Raw genomic sequence first — 21,001 nt, forward strand, 5'->3', positions numbered from 1 at the left:
AGATCATCTAGATGAAAACATAGTTCCTAAAAAGTAATCAGTCACTACCGATTTTATCTATTACGAACATGGACAATAGATAGATGTTTGAATTGTCTTTCCTTTAAAGATCTCAGAAGGTTCCAACAGAATAAGCTCAATTTTCAATTTTCTTCTGAATCATTGGGTATGAATTCCTTCTGTACAAACAAAAACAAATAAGTCCTCATACTTCCTTCTGGAAATTTTTTACTTATCCCTTGGGTCATATGCAACAGATGTGCTGGATTAAATGAAGTCACTGGCTGCATTTTATAATCTCTATTTCCAGTTTTTCTGGCAAAATTCTGTCTAGGCTTTTGTCTTAAGTTTATTTTGCCTATACCTCTCAAGTCTTTTCCAGATAGACTAGTCCAAGATTAGCTTAATATTTAAAAGGAAGGATAAATGCCTAGTGGTAAACATACCATTAGAATTATAAACTGCCACCCAAGGGAGGTATTTCTGAGAGCTAAAGATTATCTAGGCAAGCTATCTGATGAATAAGAACAATCACTCAAATCATCCGGATGCAGTCCCTCAATCGTATTTTTCTTATTAGGAAGCTTATCATGTACTATCCTATGACTTGAGGTCATAAAAGGAAAACAGCAACAGTCACTAGCCTCTTCTTATTGTCAGATTAAAGTACAAACAGTTACGGGAAATGAGGAAAGGCAAGACTCTAGCCCTTGAAAATCTCAATTCTAATGGGGAGGAAGAAGTATGAATAAACGTACTTCACAAGTTAAATATGCAAGAGCATAAAAAGGTTTTATTTAGTATTTTAAAAAGGTATTATTGAATTTTTAATGCCTCAGTGGGCTTCATCACTTATACTTCCAACAGTACTGTATTTACACAATGAATGGCAATTGGAGAAGCTTTGTATAAATACAAGTTTTGAAAATTCAATAATTTAAAGAGCACTAGGGAAACTTGCAATTAAAAGGAAATCTATTGTGAATTCTTTTGCACAATAAAGCTTTTGTAAAGAAAATAACTACACATAATGTTTTGGGTAAATTCAAATCCTCGCATTTCAGATTTGAATGACATCAAACAGTGAGCTGAGAACTATTAGGGAAACTCTAAGTCCATGTCTACTGAAAAGAAGTAATCAGTTTTATCTGGCAGACTGCAAAGGTAGATTTGTTGTGCAAAGGTAGATTTGTTGTGATTGTTATGTTGTGATTTAAATCTCTGTATGCATGGTGTTAAAGGTACATTTTGGCAATTAAGAATTAATGACTGAAGGGCAGGTAATACTTAGTGTTCAAAATCTCCTGGCACTGCATACAATCATATCCAGAATTCCCAGTACCTTTCTTGGGGACAGAAAGGTATCCTCAAAAACACCTCTGACCAATTCTTGAAAAATAATTTCTAAACACTGCCACGGTGCTAAAGTTTCTAACACAAAACATAATTTAATGCTTCACAAGATAACCTTGTATAAGTCCCTGTGATGATAACAGCTCCCATGAACTCCAAGGTTTCTGTTAAGTGGCCAAATTTATAAAAGAGATTGCCAGACCCAACTCAAATGCCAACTTGCTAATCCAAAACATCAACCCCACTTTCAGGTTCAGGACTGCTGAGAATTGCAGATTTTCGAGGTCACCAAGAGTCTAACAATACAGTTCTAAACTTCTTTCCTTGCTCCAAGTCTTCTTTTTGTTGCACACTATTTCTGGAATGTCCTGTCCCTACTTTGATTAAATCTGTATGAACACCCAAATTCCCAATGAAAACTAACCTAACCTGATAGAGGCTGACTAATTGTTCTACCCCACCCTGTCAGCCTGTTCCACGAGGCTTCCTTTACATACTATGCCACAAAATGCACTTACCCCTTTGCTTGTGCATAATGTTAGTACTTTATGTTCTTGTTCAATGTTTGTTCAGTTGTCTCAATATCCTTTAAGTCTGTCCATGTCAGCATCATCTGAGATTGAAAACTCCCAGGGGGCAGGGGCCATGTCTGTTTAACTCGTTTTGTACAGTGCCTAGGATAGAACCATGTACAGATAGGTGCTTAAAAAATGCTTTTTAATGATGATTGGTATCTATCACTCTCAGGGACTAAGAGACAGCTATCTTCAGCACAGGGCACTTTGGCCTGTTCCACAGGGCATTAGAATATAATGGCACAGGACCTAGCTGCAGCACTCTGTGGCAAGTATTTGACTCAATTCATTGTTTAAAAAACAACTTAAAAAAAGTATTAATTATATGGTCCAACAACGAATGTGGATTTTACTGAAAACATGAATATCACAACCACCAATTCAATTTTAAAAACACGTGGGAATTTTGATGGGATAGTAATGAATTTTAACTTTTAACTCTTTCTCTAGCATTCATCACTGTTTTAAATACTAAGATGCCGGAGGCTAGGTCTAAGAGCCCCAGACAAGCTCATGTAAGTTCATCTTTAATTGCTCTGCTTGTAGGTTGAGATTTTACCATTTTTTATGTAAAAACAAACATCCTGCAAATTCAGGCTTTAATTTACTTTGCTTAATGATGAAAGTCATTAGATTGTCAACAGAAGAAAGGATATGTTCTTGGACAATTTTTTTTTTCTTGGACAATTTTTTATTTAACCAAACTAATAATTACTGACCAAAAACCCCTCAAAACAAAACTAATGATGAATAAAAGATTCAGAGTCAAAGCAGATGAATATTATGTCTTGGTGTATATATATATTGTATTACCAAGAAAAGTAACTAAAGATCATCAAAGTAGTTCTTTATGAGTACATAGCTTGTGCCAAGGGAAAGCTTAAATTTTTCCTCATTAGAATAGATTAGCCCATAGAATATTTGAGGGCTATAACATCAACTACTAAGTACTTATTAAGCACCTATTGTACACATAGCATTTTACTATGCGTTAAAATAAATGTAAATAAAATTTAACACACTAGCCTCTGCCTCCAAGGAGCCTACAATCTAGTTAGGGACAAACAATAAATACACATTAAACAACTGGAAAACTTTATGGCAAAACTGACAAATATATGATAGTATCATACAAACTACACAGACACATGTTAACAAATTTTAAGTAAAGATTATAGAGGGGGTAAGGATGCAAAGAGTTTTCTTTCTTTTTTCTTTTGTGGTTACGTGGGCCTCTCACTGTTGCGGCCTCTCCCGTTGCGGAGCACAGGCTCCGGATGCGCAGGCTCAGCGACTATGGCTCACGGGCCTAGCCGCTCCGCGGCATGTGGGATCTTCCCAGACCGGGGCACGAACCTGTGTCCCCTGCATCGGCAGGCAGACTCTCAACCACTGCGCCACTAGGGAAGCCCAAGACTTTTAATTTACTGTCTGTATGTATGTATTTACTAATTAACAGAAGTGAATCTTGACCTTGAAGTCTATGATCTGAAAAAGGGGGCATGCTAGAAGACCTTCTAACTAGAGGCAAAAGACTTTATTCAAAGGGTTTATATATTTTTAAAAAGCTAGTATGCCAGTAAGGTGGGGGTTAACTGATAAAAATCGTTAGCCAGATCTCTGAAGAACATGACACAATAGGCAGGAAGGAAGTTGCTGGTGACAGGCATGCTAAAATGAATATGATATTTTAGGAAAACTAAGAATATTTAAAGTCAGAATAAACTAGAATAGAATCCACAAGATTTTGTATCTAAAGTGAGTACAAAAAAAGAGAAAGCAGCATCAATCGAAAGTAGTTTAATATAAAAGAGAGTTGTTAGAAAGGATAAAGAAATATTAAATCTTATTAGAGAAAAAATGTTTTGTCTGCTTGTAGGAGAAACCATGCCTAAGGTATGAAATTCTTTGAATTTCCAAATTAAAAGTTGAAAAAGTTAAGCTGTGATAAAAGAAACACCACCATCAATTATCATTAATACATAAAAATAGATGGCAATATTAATTATGCACTTACTACATATATGCCAAGGAATTGTTATTACATATTCTTTTTCTTCTTTAAATATACCTATATTTTTCAAATTTTCCATGATGAGAATATAGTTACTTTTATTAATAAGAAAAACTACTTTTTAGAGAATAACAAAGGGTTATCATAAAATTCAGGTAACTATACCCTAAGGAAAGTCAACCTGACATTACTGTTTCATTTTCTTTCCCCCTTTATATAAGAAACCCACAGTAGGCTCCTTAGGAGGCAAAATAACAAGGGGAGTAAGGATTAGGTAGGGTCTACCGTGTGAATTTGGACAAAATGCTATCTCCAGACCTCAATTTCTACATCTATAATGATAATGAAGATAATATCTTTCTCAGAGTTTTTGTGAAAATTAATGTATATGAAGTTCTTAATATAGTACTTAGTGTTACACTCTACCAAGTGTTACACTGTACCAACGTCAGATATTAGTTCTTTCAAAAATGGCATACTAAGTTAAGTAGAATAGAACTCTGGAATAGGAGGTATAATCCAAGACAGATGTTTGAGGAAAAATTTATGGTATAAGGCTCTGGCATAAAAATAAGACTGTTTCAGGAAAATCTGAGGTAAGAAATAAAGGACAGATCTTTTTTGCCTAAAGGTCTGGGACAAGGAGGAAGAGGAAAATGCATGGTGCCAGGGAATCTGGGAATGAAGAGGGAGAAGACACCAGACTATAATTAGTAATTACTTTTTAAAAAATGTAAGATTCTGTAATTGTGTTTTGGACCTATAATTCAGCTACCAGTATTTATATATAGTGTACACCCAGAAAGCCTTACCCTATTGAAGGTACATTGAAGATACTTATTAAAACAAATTTATATTTAAATCTTAGGGAACAAGGCTAGATGTGATCCAGCAATAAACACAAGAAATCCTTACTTTGAAGGTATTCTAGTCATCTCCTCATAAGAGGGCATATAAAGGAGGGCCAAAGAAGATCTAATGAGATGCCTACCTACAAGCTTAACATCAGAGGGTAGGGCTTCCCTGGTGGCACAGTGGTTGAGAATCCGCCTGCCAATGCAGGGGACACGGGTTCGAGCCCTGGTCTGGGAGGATCCCACATGCCACGGAGCAACTGGGCCCGTGAGCCACAACTACTGAGCCTGCGGGTCTGGAGCCTGTGCTCCGCAACGAAAGGCCGTGACAGTGAGAGGCCTGTGCACCGCGATGAAGAGTGGCCCCCGCTCGCCGCAACTAGAGAAAGCCCTCGCACAGAAACGAAGACCCAACACAGCCTAAATAAATAAATAAATAAAAATTAAAACAAACAAAAAAAACATCAGAGGGTACTCAAAGATTGAATCATTATGGAGATTTTGGTTTTTCAATTCCTTTCTTTTGATCATCCATAGACGTTTAGATATAATGCAAAGCAAAAATAAACACTTCTCTGATGGCCAAATGTAAATATTACTAGAAACTCTTAATTATATGAAGAAAGTACCTGAATTCTTAAGTCTGTACTGGTTTTCAAGTAATGAAATAAGCTAACAATATATTTTATGACAGCAGTCAGGCAAGTAACCGCTTGGATTTACGATGAGTAACAGAGGGCCATGTGCTTAGAGGAAACAATGCAGACTATTCTTAGAAAGTAACTGATAGCTTAGAAAATATTAAAAATGTAAAATTCTCATTAAATTGAAGCCATGAAAAACTTTTTTAAATTTGGGGAAAATATATTTAATATATATTTAGTACCCTTTTTCAAACAAAAGGATGCTCAACATCACTAATCATTAGAGAAATGCAAATGCAATGAGGTATCACCTCATTGTAGTCAGAATGGCCATTGGTCAGAATGGCCATCATCAAAAAGTCTACAAACAATAAATGCTGGAGAGGGTGTGGAGAAAAGGGAACCCTCTGGCACTGTTGGTGGGAATGTAAATTGATACAGCCACTATGGAGAACAGTATGGAGGTTCCTTAAATAACTAAAAATAGAACTACCATATGACCCAGCAATCCCACTACTGGGCATATATATACCCAGAGAAAACCCTAATTCAAAACGAGTCATGTACCACAATGTTCATTGCAGCTCTATTTACAACAGCCAAGACATGGAAGCAACCTAAGTGTCCATCAACAGATGAATGGATAAAGAAGATGTGGCACATATATTCAATGGAATATTACTCAGCCATAAAGAGAAATGAAATTGAGTTATTTGTAATGAGGTGGATGGACCTAGAGTCTGTCATACAGAGTGAAGTAAGTCAGTAAGAGAAAAACGAATAATGTATGCTAACACATATATGGAATCTTAAAAAAAAAAAGGTTCTGAAGAACCTAGGGGCAGGACAGGAATAAAGATGCAGACGTAGAGAATGGACTTGAGGACACAGGGATGGGGAAGGGTAAGCTGGGACGAAGTGACAGAGTAGCATGGACATATATACACTACCAAATGTAAAATAGATAGCTAGTGGGAAGCACCGCATAGCACAGGGAGATCAGCGTGGTGCTTTGTGACCACCCAGAGGGGTGGGATAGGGAGGGTGTGAGGGAGATGCAAGAGGGAGGGGATATGGGGATATATGTATATGTATAGCTGATTCACTTTGTGATACAGCAGAAACTAACACATCATTGTAAAGCAATTACACTCCAAAAAAAATGTTAAAAAAAAAAAAAACAGCATTCTTTCTTGCTTTCCAATGGTTAGCCACCTCACTCATAAAGAAATGGAAATTAAGACTGAGCTACCTTTTCTTACCTAACAGATTATACTGACGAACTAAAATGTTAGCCAATCTATTGGCAAAGCTGTAAGTAAACAGGCAAACTCATCCACTGCAGGTGCATATAAAATGGTATAGTACCTAATCCAGCAAAATTATATGCGCTATTCACCCCAATTTAGCAATCCCTTCTCGGTTCATCTTTAATAAGTATTCTAAGCTAACAAACTCAAAAAAAAGAGAAAGAATGACAATGTCATTCTTCTGTACCATCTAATGAAATAATAGATCTAGAGGCAATGAATAAAAAAATTATCAATCTCTGCTAAAACCAGTAGGTGGAAACTGCCAGGGAATTCTATTGGATGTATCAGGTTGATAACACCTGTATTCACTGATCAGTCTTATCATAAAAAAAGATAACTATACATTTTTCCAGCTTTATTATTATTGACATATAACATATGTTTAAGGTGTAGAATGTGATAATTTGATAATATATATTGAGAAATGATCACAATAAGGTTAGTTAACACTTCAATCCTCTTACATAATTACCATCTTTGTGGTGCTAACACTTAAGATCTACTCTCTTAACCTTCATTTATATAATACAGTGCTAATTATGGTCACCATATTGTACATTGATCTCTAGAACTGATTCATCTTTTAAATGGAAGTTTGTAGCCCTTGACCAATATTTCCCAATATTCTCCAACCCTCAGCCCCAAACATTCTACTATTTGAGTTTGGATATTTTAGAGTCCACATATAAGTGAGAACATACAGTATTTGTCTTTTGAGAACATACAGTATTTGTCTTTCTCTGACTTATTTCACTTAGCACAATGCCCTTAAGATCTACCCATGTTCTTACAAAAGGCAGGGTTTCCTTTTATTTTTTTAAAAAAAGGCTGAATATTCTACTGTATATATACACACATTTTCTTTATCCATTCATCCGTCGATGGACACTTAGGTTGTTTCCATGTCTTGGCTACTGTGAATAATGCTGCAGTGAACATGGGGGTGTAGGTATCTCTTCCAGACAGTGATTTCATTCCTTTGGATATCTACTCAGAAGTGGGATTGCTGGATCACATGATAGTTAAACTTTTTTTGGGTAATCTCCATTCAGTTTTTCATAGTGGCTGTACCAATTAACATCCCCACAAACAGTGCACACAGTACCCTTTTCTCCACAGCCTTGTTAACACTTGCTGTCTATTGTCTTTTTGTTACTAGCTATTCTAACAGATGTGAGGTAACATCTCATTGTGGTTTTGATTTCCATTTCCCCAATGATTAGTGATGTTGAGCATCTTTTCATGCATCAGTTGACCATCTGTATGCCTTCTACAGAAAATTTTCTATTCAAGATCTTAACCCATTTTTAAATCAGATTGTGTATGGTTTTTGTTCCTGGATATTGAGTTGTATAAATTCCTTATATTTTGGATATTAATCCCCTATTAGACAGATGATTTACAAGTATTTTCTCATTCTATAGGTTACCTTTTCATTTTGCTAATGGTTTCTTTTGCTGTGCAAAAGCTCTTTAGTTTGATATAGTCCAACTTATTTCTGCTTTTGTTGCCTGTGCTTTTGGTGTCATATCCAAAAAATCATTGCCAAGATCAATGTCAAGGAGACTTTCCTATGTTTTATTCTAGAACGTTTATAGTTTCTGGTCCTAAATTTAAATCTCTAATCCATTTTGAGTTAATTTTTGTGAGTGGAATAAGAAAGACAGGGGCCAATTTCAGTCTTTTGCATGTAACAATTCAGTTTTCCCAACATCACTTATTGAAGAGACTTCCCTGAGTATTCTTGGCTCCCTTGTCAAATATTAGTTGAACATATATGTGTGGGTTCAATTCTGGGCTCTCAACTCTGTTCCATTGGCCTACGTGTCCTTTTACACTAGTACCATATTGCTTTGATTATTATAGCTTTGTAATAAAGTTTAAATCAGTAAATGTGATGCCACCTGCTTTGTTCTTCTTTCTCAGGATTGCTTTGGCTATTTGGGGTCTTTTGTAGTTCCACAGAATTTTAGGATTATTTTTCCTAATTCTGTAAAAAATGCCATTGGACTTCCAGGGATTACATTGAATATATAGATGGCTTTGGGCAGTATGGACATTTTAACAGTATTAATTCTGCCAATCCATGAATATGAGATACTTCTCATTTATTTGTGTCTTCTTTAATTTCTTGCATCAATGTGTTGAAATTTTGTTTTACTCCTATTTTATTGTTTTTGGTATTATAAATGGGATTATTTTATTTCTTTTTCAGATAGCTTAGTGTATATATAGAAACACAACTGATTTTTATGTTGATTTTGTATCCTGCAACTTTACTAAATTTATTTATTAGTTCTAACAGGCTTTTGGTGGAGTCTTTAGGATTTTCTCTATATAAGATCATATCATCTCCAAGCAAAGACAATTTTACTTCTTTCTTTTGGATTCAGATGTCCTTTATTTCTTTTTCTTGACTAATTGCTCTGGGTAGGACGGGAGTGGTGAGAACAGACACCCTTGTCTTGTTCTTGATCTTAGTGGGTACATTGCGTATGACGTTAGCTGTGAGACTGTCATATACAGCCTTTATTACGTTGAGGTACGTCCTTCTACACCCAATTTGTTGAGAGTTTTTATCATGAAAGGATGTTGAATTCTGTCAAATGCTTTTCTGCATCCTGCAGATAATGAGATGCAGAGATAAGATTTTTATCTTTCATTCTATTAATGTGGTATATATCACACTGATTGATATGTAGATATTGAATCATCCTTGCATCCCAGGGATAAATCCCACTTGATCATGGTGTACGATGCTTTAATATGCTGTTGGATTTGTTTTGCTAATATTTTGTTGAGAATTTTTTCATCTATATTCATCAGGGATATTGGCTTGTAGTTTTCTTATAGTGTCCATATCTGGCTTTGGTATTGGGGTAATGCTGGCCTCATAAAATGCGTTTGGGAATGTTCCCTCTTCTTTAATTTTAAAGAGTCTGAGAAGGACTGGCATTAATTCTTCCTTAAGTGTTTGGCAGAATTCACCAGTGAAACCATCTGGTCCTGGGTTTTTCTTTGTTGGGAGCTTTATGATGTCCTTCGTTGTTATTGGTCTGTTCACATTTTTAATTTCTTCATGATTCAGTCTTTGTAGGTTTTATGTTTCTAGGAATTTATCCTTTACTTCTAGGTTATTCAATTTGTTGGCATACAACTGCTCACAGTACTTTCTTAAGATCCTTTGTATTTCTGGGACTTCCCTGGTGGCGCAGTGGTTAAGAATCCACCTGCCAATGCAGGGGACACGGGTTCGACACATGTTTGAGCCCTGGTCCGGGAAGATCCCACATGTCGTGGAGCAACTAAGCCTGTGTGCCACAACTACTGAGCCTGTGCCCTAGAGCCCGCAAGCCACAACTACTGAGCCCACGTGCCACAGCTACTGAAGCCCGTGTGCCTAGAGCCCGTGCTCCGCAACAAGAGAAGTCACGGCAATAAGAAGCCTGTGCACTGAAACAAAGAGTAGCCCCTGCTTGCTGTGAATAGAGAAATCCTGCACACAGCAACGAAGACTCAATGCAGCCAAAAAAAAAAAAAGTACAGGGGAAAATATAGTATCAGAGGAAAAAGCATTTCAATCCAGAAAATGATCAACTAAAGGGGAAAAAAAAGAGAAAAAAGGACAAATAGAATGAATAAAATTTGACAGTAAAAACCCAACTATATGAGTATCACAATAAGTTTATACTTATTTACAAAAGAATTCAGAAGAACTGAAAATAAAAGGGTGAGAAAAGATAAGCAAATGTAACAACATCAAAAAAAGCTGGTATGAAAAAAAAAAGCTGCTATGAAAGGGGGGAAAAAGAGTAACTTTACAGTGAAAAAGCCTGACAAACATAAGCTTACTGAGATGATCAAGGTCAGTATCATGAGTGATAAGTAATATTCATAGTATGTGCCTGTGATGTTTTGTGATGAAAATGGCACTTCATCTCTGTGGTCTTGTACCCCAAAACTCGTAACCCCAGTAGATAATGGGAAAAACATCAGACAGATCCGAATTGTGAGACATTCTGTAAAACATCTAACCAGTATTCCTCAAAACCGTCAAGGTCAACAAAAACAAGGAAAGTGAGAAGCTGTTACAGCCAAGAGGAGCATTAAGGAGACATGACTAAATGTAATATAACATCCTGAACAGGATCCTGGAACAGAATAAGGACATTAGGGAAAAATTAAGAAAACATGAGTAGAGTACGGACTTCAGTTAATAATAATATCAGTACTGGTACAACAACTATAACAAATGTACCATACTACATAAGGTGTTAATAACAGAGGAAACTGGATATGGGATATTTGGGAACTCTCTGTACTATCTTTGAAATTTTTCTGTAAATTAAAAATTGTCCTAAAATAACAAATCTATTTTTAAAAAGCTGGTATAGCTATATTTTCATTCTACAGTTGGCCCTCCAAATTTTTGGGTTCTGCATCTGCATATTCAACCAACTGCAGAATGAAAATATCTAGGGGAAAAAAAATTCCAGAAAGTTCCCCAAAGCAAAACTCAAAGTTGCTGTACACCAGCAACAACTTACCATTTACACTGTATTAGAATATTATGAGTAATCTAGAGATGATTTAAAGTATATAGTAGGGGGACTTCCCTGGTGGCGCAGTGGTTAAGAATCCACCTGCCAACGCAGGGGACACAGTTTCGATCCCTGGTCCAGGAAGATCCCACATGCTGCGGAGCAACTAAGCCCATGTGCCACAACTACTAAAGCCCGCCCCCCCTAGAGCCCATGTTCCGCAACAAGAGAAGCCACCGCAAGGAGAAGCCTGCGCACCGCAACGAAGAGTAGCCCCTGCTCGCCACAACTAGAGAAAGCCTGCGTGCAGCAATGAAGACCCAATGTGGCCAAAAATAAATAAATAAAATAAAATAAAGTATATAGTAGTATGTGCATAAATTATATGAAAATACTATGCCATTTTATATAAGGGACTTGAGCATCCATGGATTTTGGTATCTGCAGGGGTCCTGGAACCAACCTCCTGCAGATACCGAGGGGCAACTGTATTCTATATTATCATGTCTATGTCTATATTATATAGAAGTTTAAGACACACACAAAAAATTCTTATAGATAAAATAGTCATTACTTAATGATAAAAAGTTGAAATCACCAGGATATTTTATTTCTAAACCTGAGGGATAAGTAAATGGATGATGGTTTATTAGTCATTATTCCTCATATGTAGTTATATATTCTTTCTCAACAAATGAAATTTCATAATAAAAGAAAAAACCTTAGTGAACATTCTGCTGAGCTTTGATCAATGCTAAGGCAGCAGATATAATTAGTTCTGTATATTGATAGCAGCATGTTGGTAAAGGCAATGGAAAAGCAGGCACTCCAATACACTGTTGGGAAGATTAAACAGACATAATCTCTACAAAAGCCAATTTGATGATGTCTACTAATGTTATAACTGCACATACCCTTTGACTTATAGCAATTCCACTCTAGTCATTTTGCACATGTGTAAAATTATTTTACACAGTTGTTTATGACAGCACTCTTTGTAGTAGTAAAAGATTACAAACAGCCTGGATGTCCATCATTAGGAGACTGGTTATATAACCACACATTTATGTAACAGAATACTATACAACTACAAAGAAAAAGAAAGCTCTTTATACACTAATATAAAATGGTATCTACCATATATTGCTAAGGAAAAAAAAGCAAGCATAGAACATGATGTATACTAGTCTAGAACATATTAACATATAAACTAATTGTGCTCAATATTCTGTTTGCCTCTCCAAATTTACTCCTCTTTCTCCACCCTGCTTTGTGCACTGGGAGGCTGACCAAACAAAACTGCACCCTCTAGGTAACCTTCCCCTCTAGCTTCTGATGTGCTTTGGCAATTTAAAATCCTGGCTCCTTACTTGCTAGAAACCCATGGGATTCCATTAAATAAATTTGCCAAGTCTGTTTCCTTACCTGTAGAATAAGAACACTACCTATTGTGTAGAGCTTTTGAGAAGCTTAAAATAATATAGGCAAACTGATTGACATAGTGCCTGGCAAAGAGTCAGTGCCTGTTAGGAAGTGATAGCTACTGATATCACTGTTAATATTATTAAAAGAAAATATTATAAAATAAAATAGTAACAACTATTAATTTTATTTGCTAGATTTTCTAGGAAAGGTTTCTCCCAGGAATCATTCCTCATCATCCCTAGTGAATATCTTTTCCTTCTAAGCTTTACACTCCACTTAACATTTGACAACCAGGTTTTGAGGGTAATTGTTAGTTTATCTTGTCTCTACACAGAAGTTTGAATTAATGCTTAGTTGAGAACAAAAAAGAAAAAACAAAGTTGTAATAAAATTTAACTTGAAAATAATCTAAGAATTTACATAGAGTGGAAGTGGCAACACTGATATCAGTTAAAATCAACTTTAAGACAAAAAACTAGAAACAAAGAAGAACATTTTATGATGGTAAAAGGGACAATCCATCAGAAAGACATAACAATTAGAAACATTTATGCACCTAACAACAGTCCAAAATAAACGAAGCAAAAATGGGCAGAACTGGAGAAACAGACAATTCAACAATAGCTGTATACTTCAATAGCCCACTTTCAACGAAGAATAGGTGAAAGAACGACAAGGAAATAGAAGACTTCAACATTCTATGAGTCAACTAGATATTTATATCACACTCTACCACCACCACCACCACCACCAACAGAACACACATCTTCCCAAGTACACATGGAAAATTTGCAAGTATAAAGTTTGCTAGGCTATAAAACAAGCTTTAATCATTTAAAAGAACGGATAGCAAAGTATGTTCTTTGATCACAATGGAATGAAATTAGAAATCAGTAAGAGAAGGGCATTTGGGAAATTTACAAATATGTGAAAATTAAACAACACACTCTTGAATAATCAACAGGTCAAAGCAGAAATCCAAACAGAGCTTAGAAATTTATAGCTGTAAACAACTACATTAAAAAAGAAGAAAGATCAAGAGAATGAGAATACAAGCCGCAGACTGGGAAAAAATATTTGCAAAAGATATACCTGATAAAGAACTGTTATCCAAAATACACAAAGAACATTTAAAACTCAACAATAAGAAAACTGATGTTAAAAACAATCAAGGGCTTCCCTGGTGGCGCAGTGGTTGAGAGTCCGCCTACCGATGCAGGGGACACGGATTCGTGCCCCGGTCCGGGAAGTTCCCACATGCTGCAGAGCAGCTGGGCCCGTAAGCCATGGCCGCTGAGTCTGCGTGTCTGGAGCCTGTGCTCCGCAATGGGAGAGGCCACAACAGTGACAGGCCCACATACAGCAAAAAAAACCAAAAAACAAAAAACAAAACAAAAAAACAACAATCAAAAGACTTAACAGACACCTCAGCAAAGAAGACATAAGACTCTTTTTTCTTCCTTTTTTTTTTTTTAACATCTTTATTGGAGTATAACTGCTTTACAACAGTGTGTTAGTTTCTGCTTTATAACAAAGTGAATCAGTTATACATATACATATATCTGCATATCTCTTCCCTCTTGAGTCTCCCTCCCTCCCACCCTCCCTATCCCACCCGTCTAGGTGGTCACAAAGCACCGAGCTGATTTCCCTGTGCTATGCAGCTGCTTCTCACGAGCTATTTATTTTACATTTGGTAGTGTATATATATAGATGATGGCCATTCTGACAGGTGTGAGAAGGACATAAGACTCTTAATAAGCACATGAAAAGACACTCAACATCTATGTCATTAGGGAATAGCAAATTAAAACTGGTGGCGCAGTGGTTAAGAATCCACCTGCCAAGGCAGGGGACATGGGTTCGAGCCCTGGTCTGGGAAGATCCAACATGCTACGGAGCAACTAAGCATGTGCGCCACAACTACTGAGCCTGAGCTGTAGAGCCTGTGAGCCACAACTACTGAGACCGCATGCCACAACTACTGAAGCCCTCGCACTGCAATGAAGAGTAGCCCCCGCTTGCCGCAACTAGAGAAAACACACGTGCAGCAACAAAGACCCAATGCAGCCAAAAATTAATAAATAAATTTATTTAAAAAAATAAAACAATGAGATATAAATGGCTAAATCCAAAACACTGACAAAAGCAAGTGCTGCAAGGATACAGAGCAACAGGAACTTATTGCTCGTCAGAATGCAAAATGTACAGCCACTCTGAAAGACAATTTGGTAGTTTCTTACAAAACTAAACATACTCTTACCATATGATCCAGCAATTACACTCCTTGTTATTTACCTAAATAAGTTGAAAATATATGTCTGCACAAAAACTTGCACACAGATGTGTACTGCAGCTTTATTTGTAATTGCCAAAACCTGGAAGCAACAAGATGTCCTTCAGTAGGCGAATGGATAAATAAGCTGTGGTATGTCCAGACAATGGGATATGATTCAGTATTAACAAGAAATGAACTATCAAGCCATGAAAGACACGGAGAAACTTTAAATATATTTACTAAGTGAAAGAAACCAATCTGAAAAGGCTACATACTGTATGTTTCCAGCTATATGACATTCTGAAAAAGGCAAGACTATGAAGACAGTAAAAAGATCATTGGTTGCCAGGGTTTAGGGAGGAGGATGGGATAACTAGAAGGATATATTCACAATATATTCCCTATTGACAATTAAGAACACACACTTGCCACCATCCTTCCATTCTGGCTGCCACTAAGTACCAGAAAAGATGCAGACTTTGGCCAGCTAGCCAGACAGACTGAGTCTAAATCCATATGAAAACTCTTTTTTTTTTTTTTTTTTGCGGTACACGGGCCTCTCACTGTTGTGGCCTCTCCTGTTGCGGAGCACAGGCTCTGGACACGCAGGCTCAGCGGCCATGGCTCACAGGCCCAGCCGCTCCGCGGCATGTGGGATCTTCCCAGACCGGGGCACGTACCCATGTCCCCTGCATCGACAGGCGGACTCTCAACCACTGCGCCACCAGGGAAGCCCAAAGTATAATACATTTTTAAACAGGGATTGAAACATTATATAACAGGGATAAGAAGCCACTGAAGCATTCATATAATTTTCAACCACTCTAGTAAACCAATCAATACCTGCATTATGAATTTTGTCACTGAAAGCAAAGATTAAAAACTGTGAAGGAACTTTAAGTTATTTTAACAAAAACAGGTATAACTATGGTCAGCTGCAAAATTAATGATAAATATGCTCAGAAAGAAAACAATTTACTGGTATGTTTCTGTATCAGGTGACACTACTGGACATTAATTACATGTTAGGTGTGGTATTCCGTGAGTAAGAACAGTTACTTTCACAGATGTATGCTCTTAAATATTTTGTTTCATGGCTACAAGAAACCACTAGTATTCAGAATATGAATCAACTCTTGGTATGTACATAATATGTAAATTATGAAATACAAACAGTTCTGATTATCAATGAAAATATGCTTTGGAGAAGGGATTTTCCTTTAACCAACAATTATCTTTGACCTCTGACTTGAAAATGTACACTAGGATCAATATGGCCAAAAGCACTAGTCATGTGTGTAGCAAGGAAGAGTATAGCACCTGAAAGTCAATTCACACATGGCTTCATTTAGAGACAACACCTGACAATGGACAGTAAATCTTCTGAGTCTGTTAAAGATTGCATGGAAAATTGTGAATATAATATTCAAACTGCAGTCCCTGAGCAGGTATCTTCAGAATGTTATGTCAGGAAAAAAGAAGCAAATACAACACTCTGCTTTCCTATCTTGTCAGGAAGAAAGATGCTAACAAAAACTATTTAAATGAAGTATGTACCTTTTTTTCCCCATGACACCAGTAAGGTCAGTAAAAAATGTCTATGATTATCTGTGGCTTACTCAAGTGGCAGATCTCTGTGATATTCTGTATTGTGAATAGCTTGAACCTATCATATGAGGGTGAAATAACAAATTCTTAATGATAAAATACAAAGACCAAATCATGATACACATAGCTTAAGCAAAGAGTTTGACTTTTCCAACATGTAGCCATTTTCTTTCCTTGTTGTAGAATGAAATCAGTGTCTTATTATTAGTATACTTAAAAAATGTATTCAATTACCACACTAGACCTAAAAACATGTTTCCTAGAACTGAAATACAACCAGAAGGACAGATTTATCCACTGCTATCTTCCAAACTGCAATATTCAACTTCATTTCTGAGTGCCACACATTTGTCAACTCAGTGCTTCATCGGATATTGTAGGTAGTTTTCAGTGAGAATTCTTGCAGTAATTTTTGTACCCATCCATTTGAATATCTAAAACATCTAAAAGAATCATCCTATACTTGCTGCTATTCCCAACAACCTACAGTTGAAAAGTGGGATTATCTGATTTAGCAGAACTAAGAAGTAGGAAAAGAAACAGTTAAACACTACTGAGTGCGTGTGCCGCAGCTACTGAAGCCCTCACGCCTAGAGCCCGTGCTCCACAACAAGAGAAGACACCACAATGAGAAGCCTGCTCACCGCAACAAAGAGTAGCCCCCGCTCGCTGCAACTAGAGAAAGCCCGCGCGCATCAACAAAGACCCAACACAGGCAAAAATAAATAAATAAATAAATAAACAACAACAACAACAAAAAAAAAGACCTGTCAGTGTGGTCCACAAATTCTAAATGTCAGAAATGCTACTTTCTCTACTACACTATTTTTCTTTCATAGAAAGCTATCACGTCTTCCTATGCATTATGTTAGAGAAATATAGACAGGTATGGAAATTCTGTTTGCCCTTATTATTAATCTCACATTAGAAAAGCACTTCATCATCTGCACTTATGTTGCCTTATTTTTTTAAAGAAAGGCCTGATTTCAATATGTATAGCACCTAGAAAAAAATAATCTAATAATTATTTCCAGTTTCTCCTTGAACTCTATTCCTCCACAAAGTCATTTTTTCCTTGACCTTCCCAAAACCCAAACTGCTTTCATATACCTCTTGATTATAGACAAGTGTCATATTGAAAATGTTGAACAACTGGCATGGCATAAACACCAAACAAAGAGAATGACACCAGTTCATAATCACATGGATGTAATGGAACATGCTAACTAAATATCAGCCTTAGTTATAGCTTCCTTTAAACAATCTGCTACACTTGTTTCAACACTAGCCTCATTCTCAAAGACCATTGGTTATTCCTTGCCTGCCAATTCACAGAAAAAGGAGTTTTCATGAAAAACAGCCATATAAATTGGATTCCAAACACTGTCTTTTATTAAATATTTAACTTCCCTTTTATTCCTTAATAGAAGAATAAAAATAAGCATTAGAAAGAACACACTATTGTTTTCTTTCTCCCACACCAATGGTTTCCAGAGAATGAGGCTCTCTAGTCAGCCTTTTATTATAGTTTTGTTAACTTGATTTTACCCACACAATTAGATATCCAAGTTCTTTCACCACTCAACCAAATGAAAACACTGAATACACAGACAAATGGATAGATCTGGGGATATATTAAGGATAATGTAAACTGTTAGCAAAACAAATATCTGACATTTAAAGAGAAAACAACAGAAATGGAATAGAGAAATTCACAAAAAAGCAAAGACATGAGTCACTTAAAAATAAACCTAGGATCATAGTCATATATTATAACATTTTATATATATATATATATATATATCTGTGTTGGTTTTAAGGGTCTTCTTACCCAACTTTGGAAAAACTATTAAGTATTCAGCATTGCACTGGGGACATGCCACTCTGGCTGTACTGTTTCCTCTTTGTTTTTCATCCACCCAGCGCTGCAGACAAGCCTGGTGAACCCATTTTGTAGATCCTCTGCATCTGCATGGTCTCACCCATTCAGCTGTTCTATCATCTTCATCAGTGGCAAAACACACCCAGCAACTTCTGTAAATTAAAAGAGAAAATAATGACATTATCATTAACACCCCAGCCTCCTCTTCACTGCAGCTCTCACTTAATGGGATTAGCCTACTATGTTATATTATAGGAACTTTTAATTCTATACTAAAAGACTGAGGAGAAAAACAACCAATACATTTCCAGTAGAGTAGTTTCTTCTTTTTCTGTTTTTCCTTGTATTCTTCTGCAGAATCTTGTGTTTTCTGAATTTTGTTTTTATGTAACCTCCTCCATCTTTCTAGTAAATTAAGGTTTTTAAAAAAAATTAATTTATTTATTTTTGGCTGCACTGGTCTTTGTTTCTACGTGTGGGCTTTCTCTAGTTGCGGTGAGCGGGGCTACTCTTCATTGCGGTGCATGGGCTTCTCACTGCAGTGGCTTCTCTTGTTGCAAAGCATGGGCTCTAGGTGTGTGGGGTTCAGTAGTTGTGGCTCGTGGGCTCAGTAGTTGTGGCTTGTGGGCTCTAGAGCACAGGCTCAGTAGTTGTGGCGCATAGGCTTTAGTTGCTCCATGGCATGTGGGATCTTCCTGGACCAGGGCTTGAACCCATGTCCCCTGAATTGGCAGGCAGATTCTTAACCACTGCACCACCAAGGAAGTCCATCTTTCTTGTAATTCTTCATCTTCTCTAATGAACCAGAATGCAAACAGACAATCCTCAAGCTGCTTTTATAAGACCTAATAATTCTTCGAGGAGTGATAAATATAGGAATATGTGAAATTCAGTGTATCTGCCATTTCAACAACATTAACTTCTTAACCTCTTGAACTTGGAAAACTAAAGTATTACATAAATGATTTCACACATGGTCTCATTCAGTTTTCAACTGAGACAGAAAAAACCCCACTCATTTCTCTTTCTGGTAAAGTATGACTATAAGAGAGAAAGATGATTAAATTAAAAAGCACAAAGGGAAGAAGAGATGAAGATATCAGGATAAATTGTTTTAGGATAGTGATATGATAAATTTGGGCCGAAGGGCTTCCCTGGTGGCGCAGTGGTTGAGAGTCCGCCTGCTGATGCAGGGGACATGGGCTTGTGCCCTGGTCCGGGAAGATCCCACATGCTGTGGAGCAGCTGGTCCCGTGAGCCATGGCCGCTGAGCCTGCGCATCCGGAGCCTATGCTCCACAGTGGGAGGGGCCACAGCAGTGAGAGGCCTGCGTACTGCAAAAAAAAAAAAAATTGGGGCCTACATGTTTCCATTATAGGTATGATTGGTTTTTCTTTTTTGTGGGAATTAAATTATATTATATTCAAAATCTAAAAGTCAAGTCTGGGATGCTTATATTTTAAAAAATTCTATTGAGATGGTTAATTTTTAAACATTTCCCCATTTTGCTTTTGAGGATACTTCATGAACTCTAATTTGTTCTTGTGGAATTAGGTTGCAATTCCTTATTTTTTTCCTGTCAATTAACACAAGTTTTGACACCAATTTCCATTAGGGCAAATACAATTTAACTCAATGACACCATTCACTCCCCTTTACCACGTTAAAGTTTGACTGCACAACAGGAAACTGCTAATTAAAGCTTGTCACTTACTGTGCACATTTCACTTAATTAGATAAATGGCTCTGTCAGAACTTAACTATGCTCAGTGGGAAAGACTATATAGTCAGGTACTACATATGGGTGAGGTCTCCAGTCTGTAGAACAATATGAATTTTAATTGGGTGAGGTCTCCAGTCTGTAGAACAATATGAATTTTAATTGTGTGCTCCAATTAAAACTTCACAATTAGAATAGGGAAAAAAAAAACTGAAGTGCATACCTGGCAACAATATCCAAAATTGTGCTTTTACTCAGCTTTCAAATTCAGTCAGATTTCATTTGACCTACCTAGGTAAAAACGAGGTAGGGAGCATTTGTTTGAGCATGCCTGACCCTCTGACCCACCTCAGCCAAGCTGTCTGGGCCCTCGTGCTATCTTACGGTTATCCAGAAATGCCTCCTCCTCCACCTCCTTATTCTTTAAAATTTTACTGTGGTAAAATATACATAACATAAAATTTACTACTTTAACCATTTTTAAGATTGCAATTCAGTAGCACTAAGTCATTCACACTGGCAACCATCATCAATATCCATGATTTGAGTGGGTTTCAACCTAGTTTTTTTCATAAAATTTTAATTGACAAGTATACAGCAAATAAACCAGTTATTTGAGGTGTTAGTATATATTTTCCCCATTTAACCAAGGTAATTTTGTAAATATAATTGTATACCTCTGGGAAATGAAAACCATATTTTGGTAACAAAATATAGGCAGAATATCTAGAAACTATATTTCTAGGTTCTTGTAAGTTTTTCATATCAACAATGGAACATATATGTAGCTAAGT

The 21,001-nt window shown here is 36.6% G+C and overlaps 1 protein-coding gene across 1 annotated transcript in view; it reads right to left on the reverse strand.

Moving 5' to 3' along the window:
- MARCHF5 (membrane associated ring-CH-type finger 5) overlaps window positions 1-21,001 on the reverse strand; it is a 51,953-nt gene that overhangs the window by 14,262 nt on the left and 16,690 nt on the right. Inside the window, exon 2 of the mRNA XM_024739540.1 lies at window positions 18,437-18,639. Coding sequence (XP_024595308.1) covers window positions 18,437-18,639 — 203 coding nt within the window. The remainder of the gene's footprint in view (window positions 1-18,436; window positions 18,640-21,001) is intronic.

Source organism: Neophocaena asiaeorientalis, unplaced genomic scaffold (assembly GCF_003031525.2).
Source record: "Neophocaena asiaeorientalis asiaeorientalis breed wild unplaced genomic scaffold, Neophocaena_asiaeorientalis_V1.1 scaffold597, whole genome shotgun sequence".
In the NCBI taxonomy this organism is placed as follows: domain Eukaryota; kingdom Metazoa; phylum Chordata; class Mammalia; order Artiodactyla; family Phocoenidae; genus Neophocaena; species Neophocaena asiaeorientalis.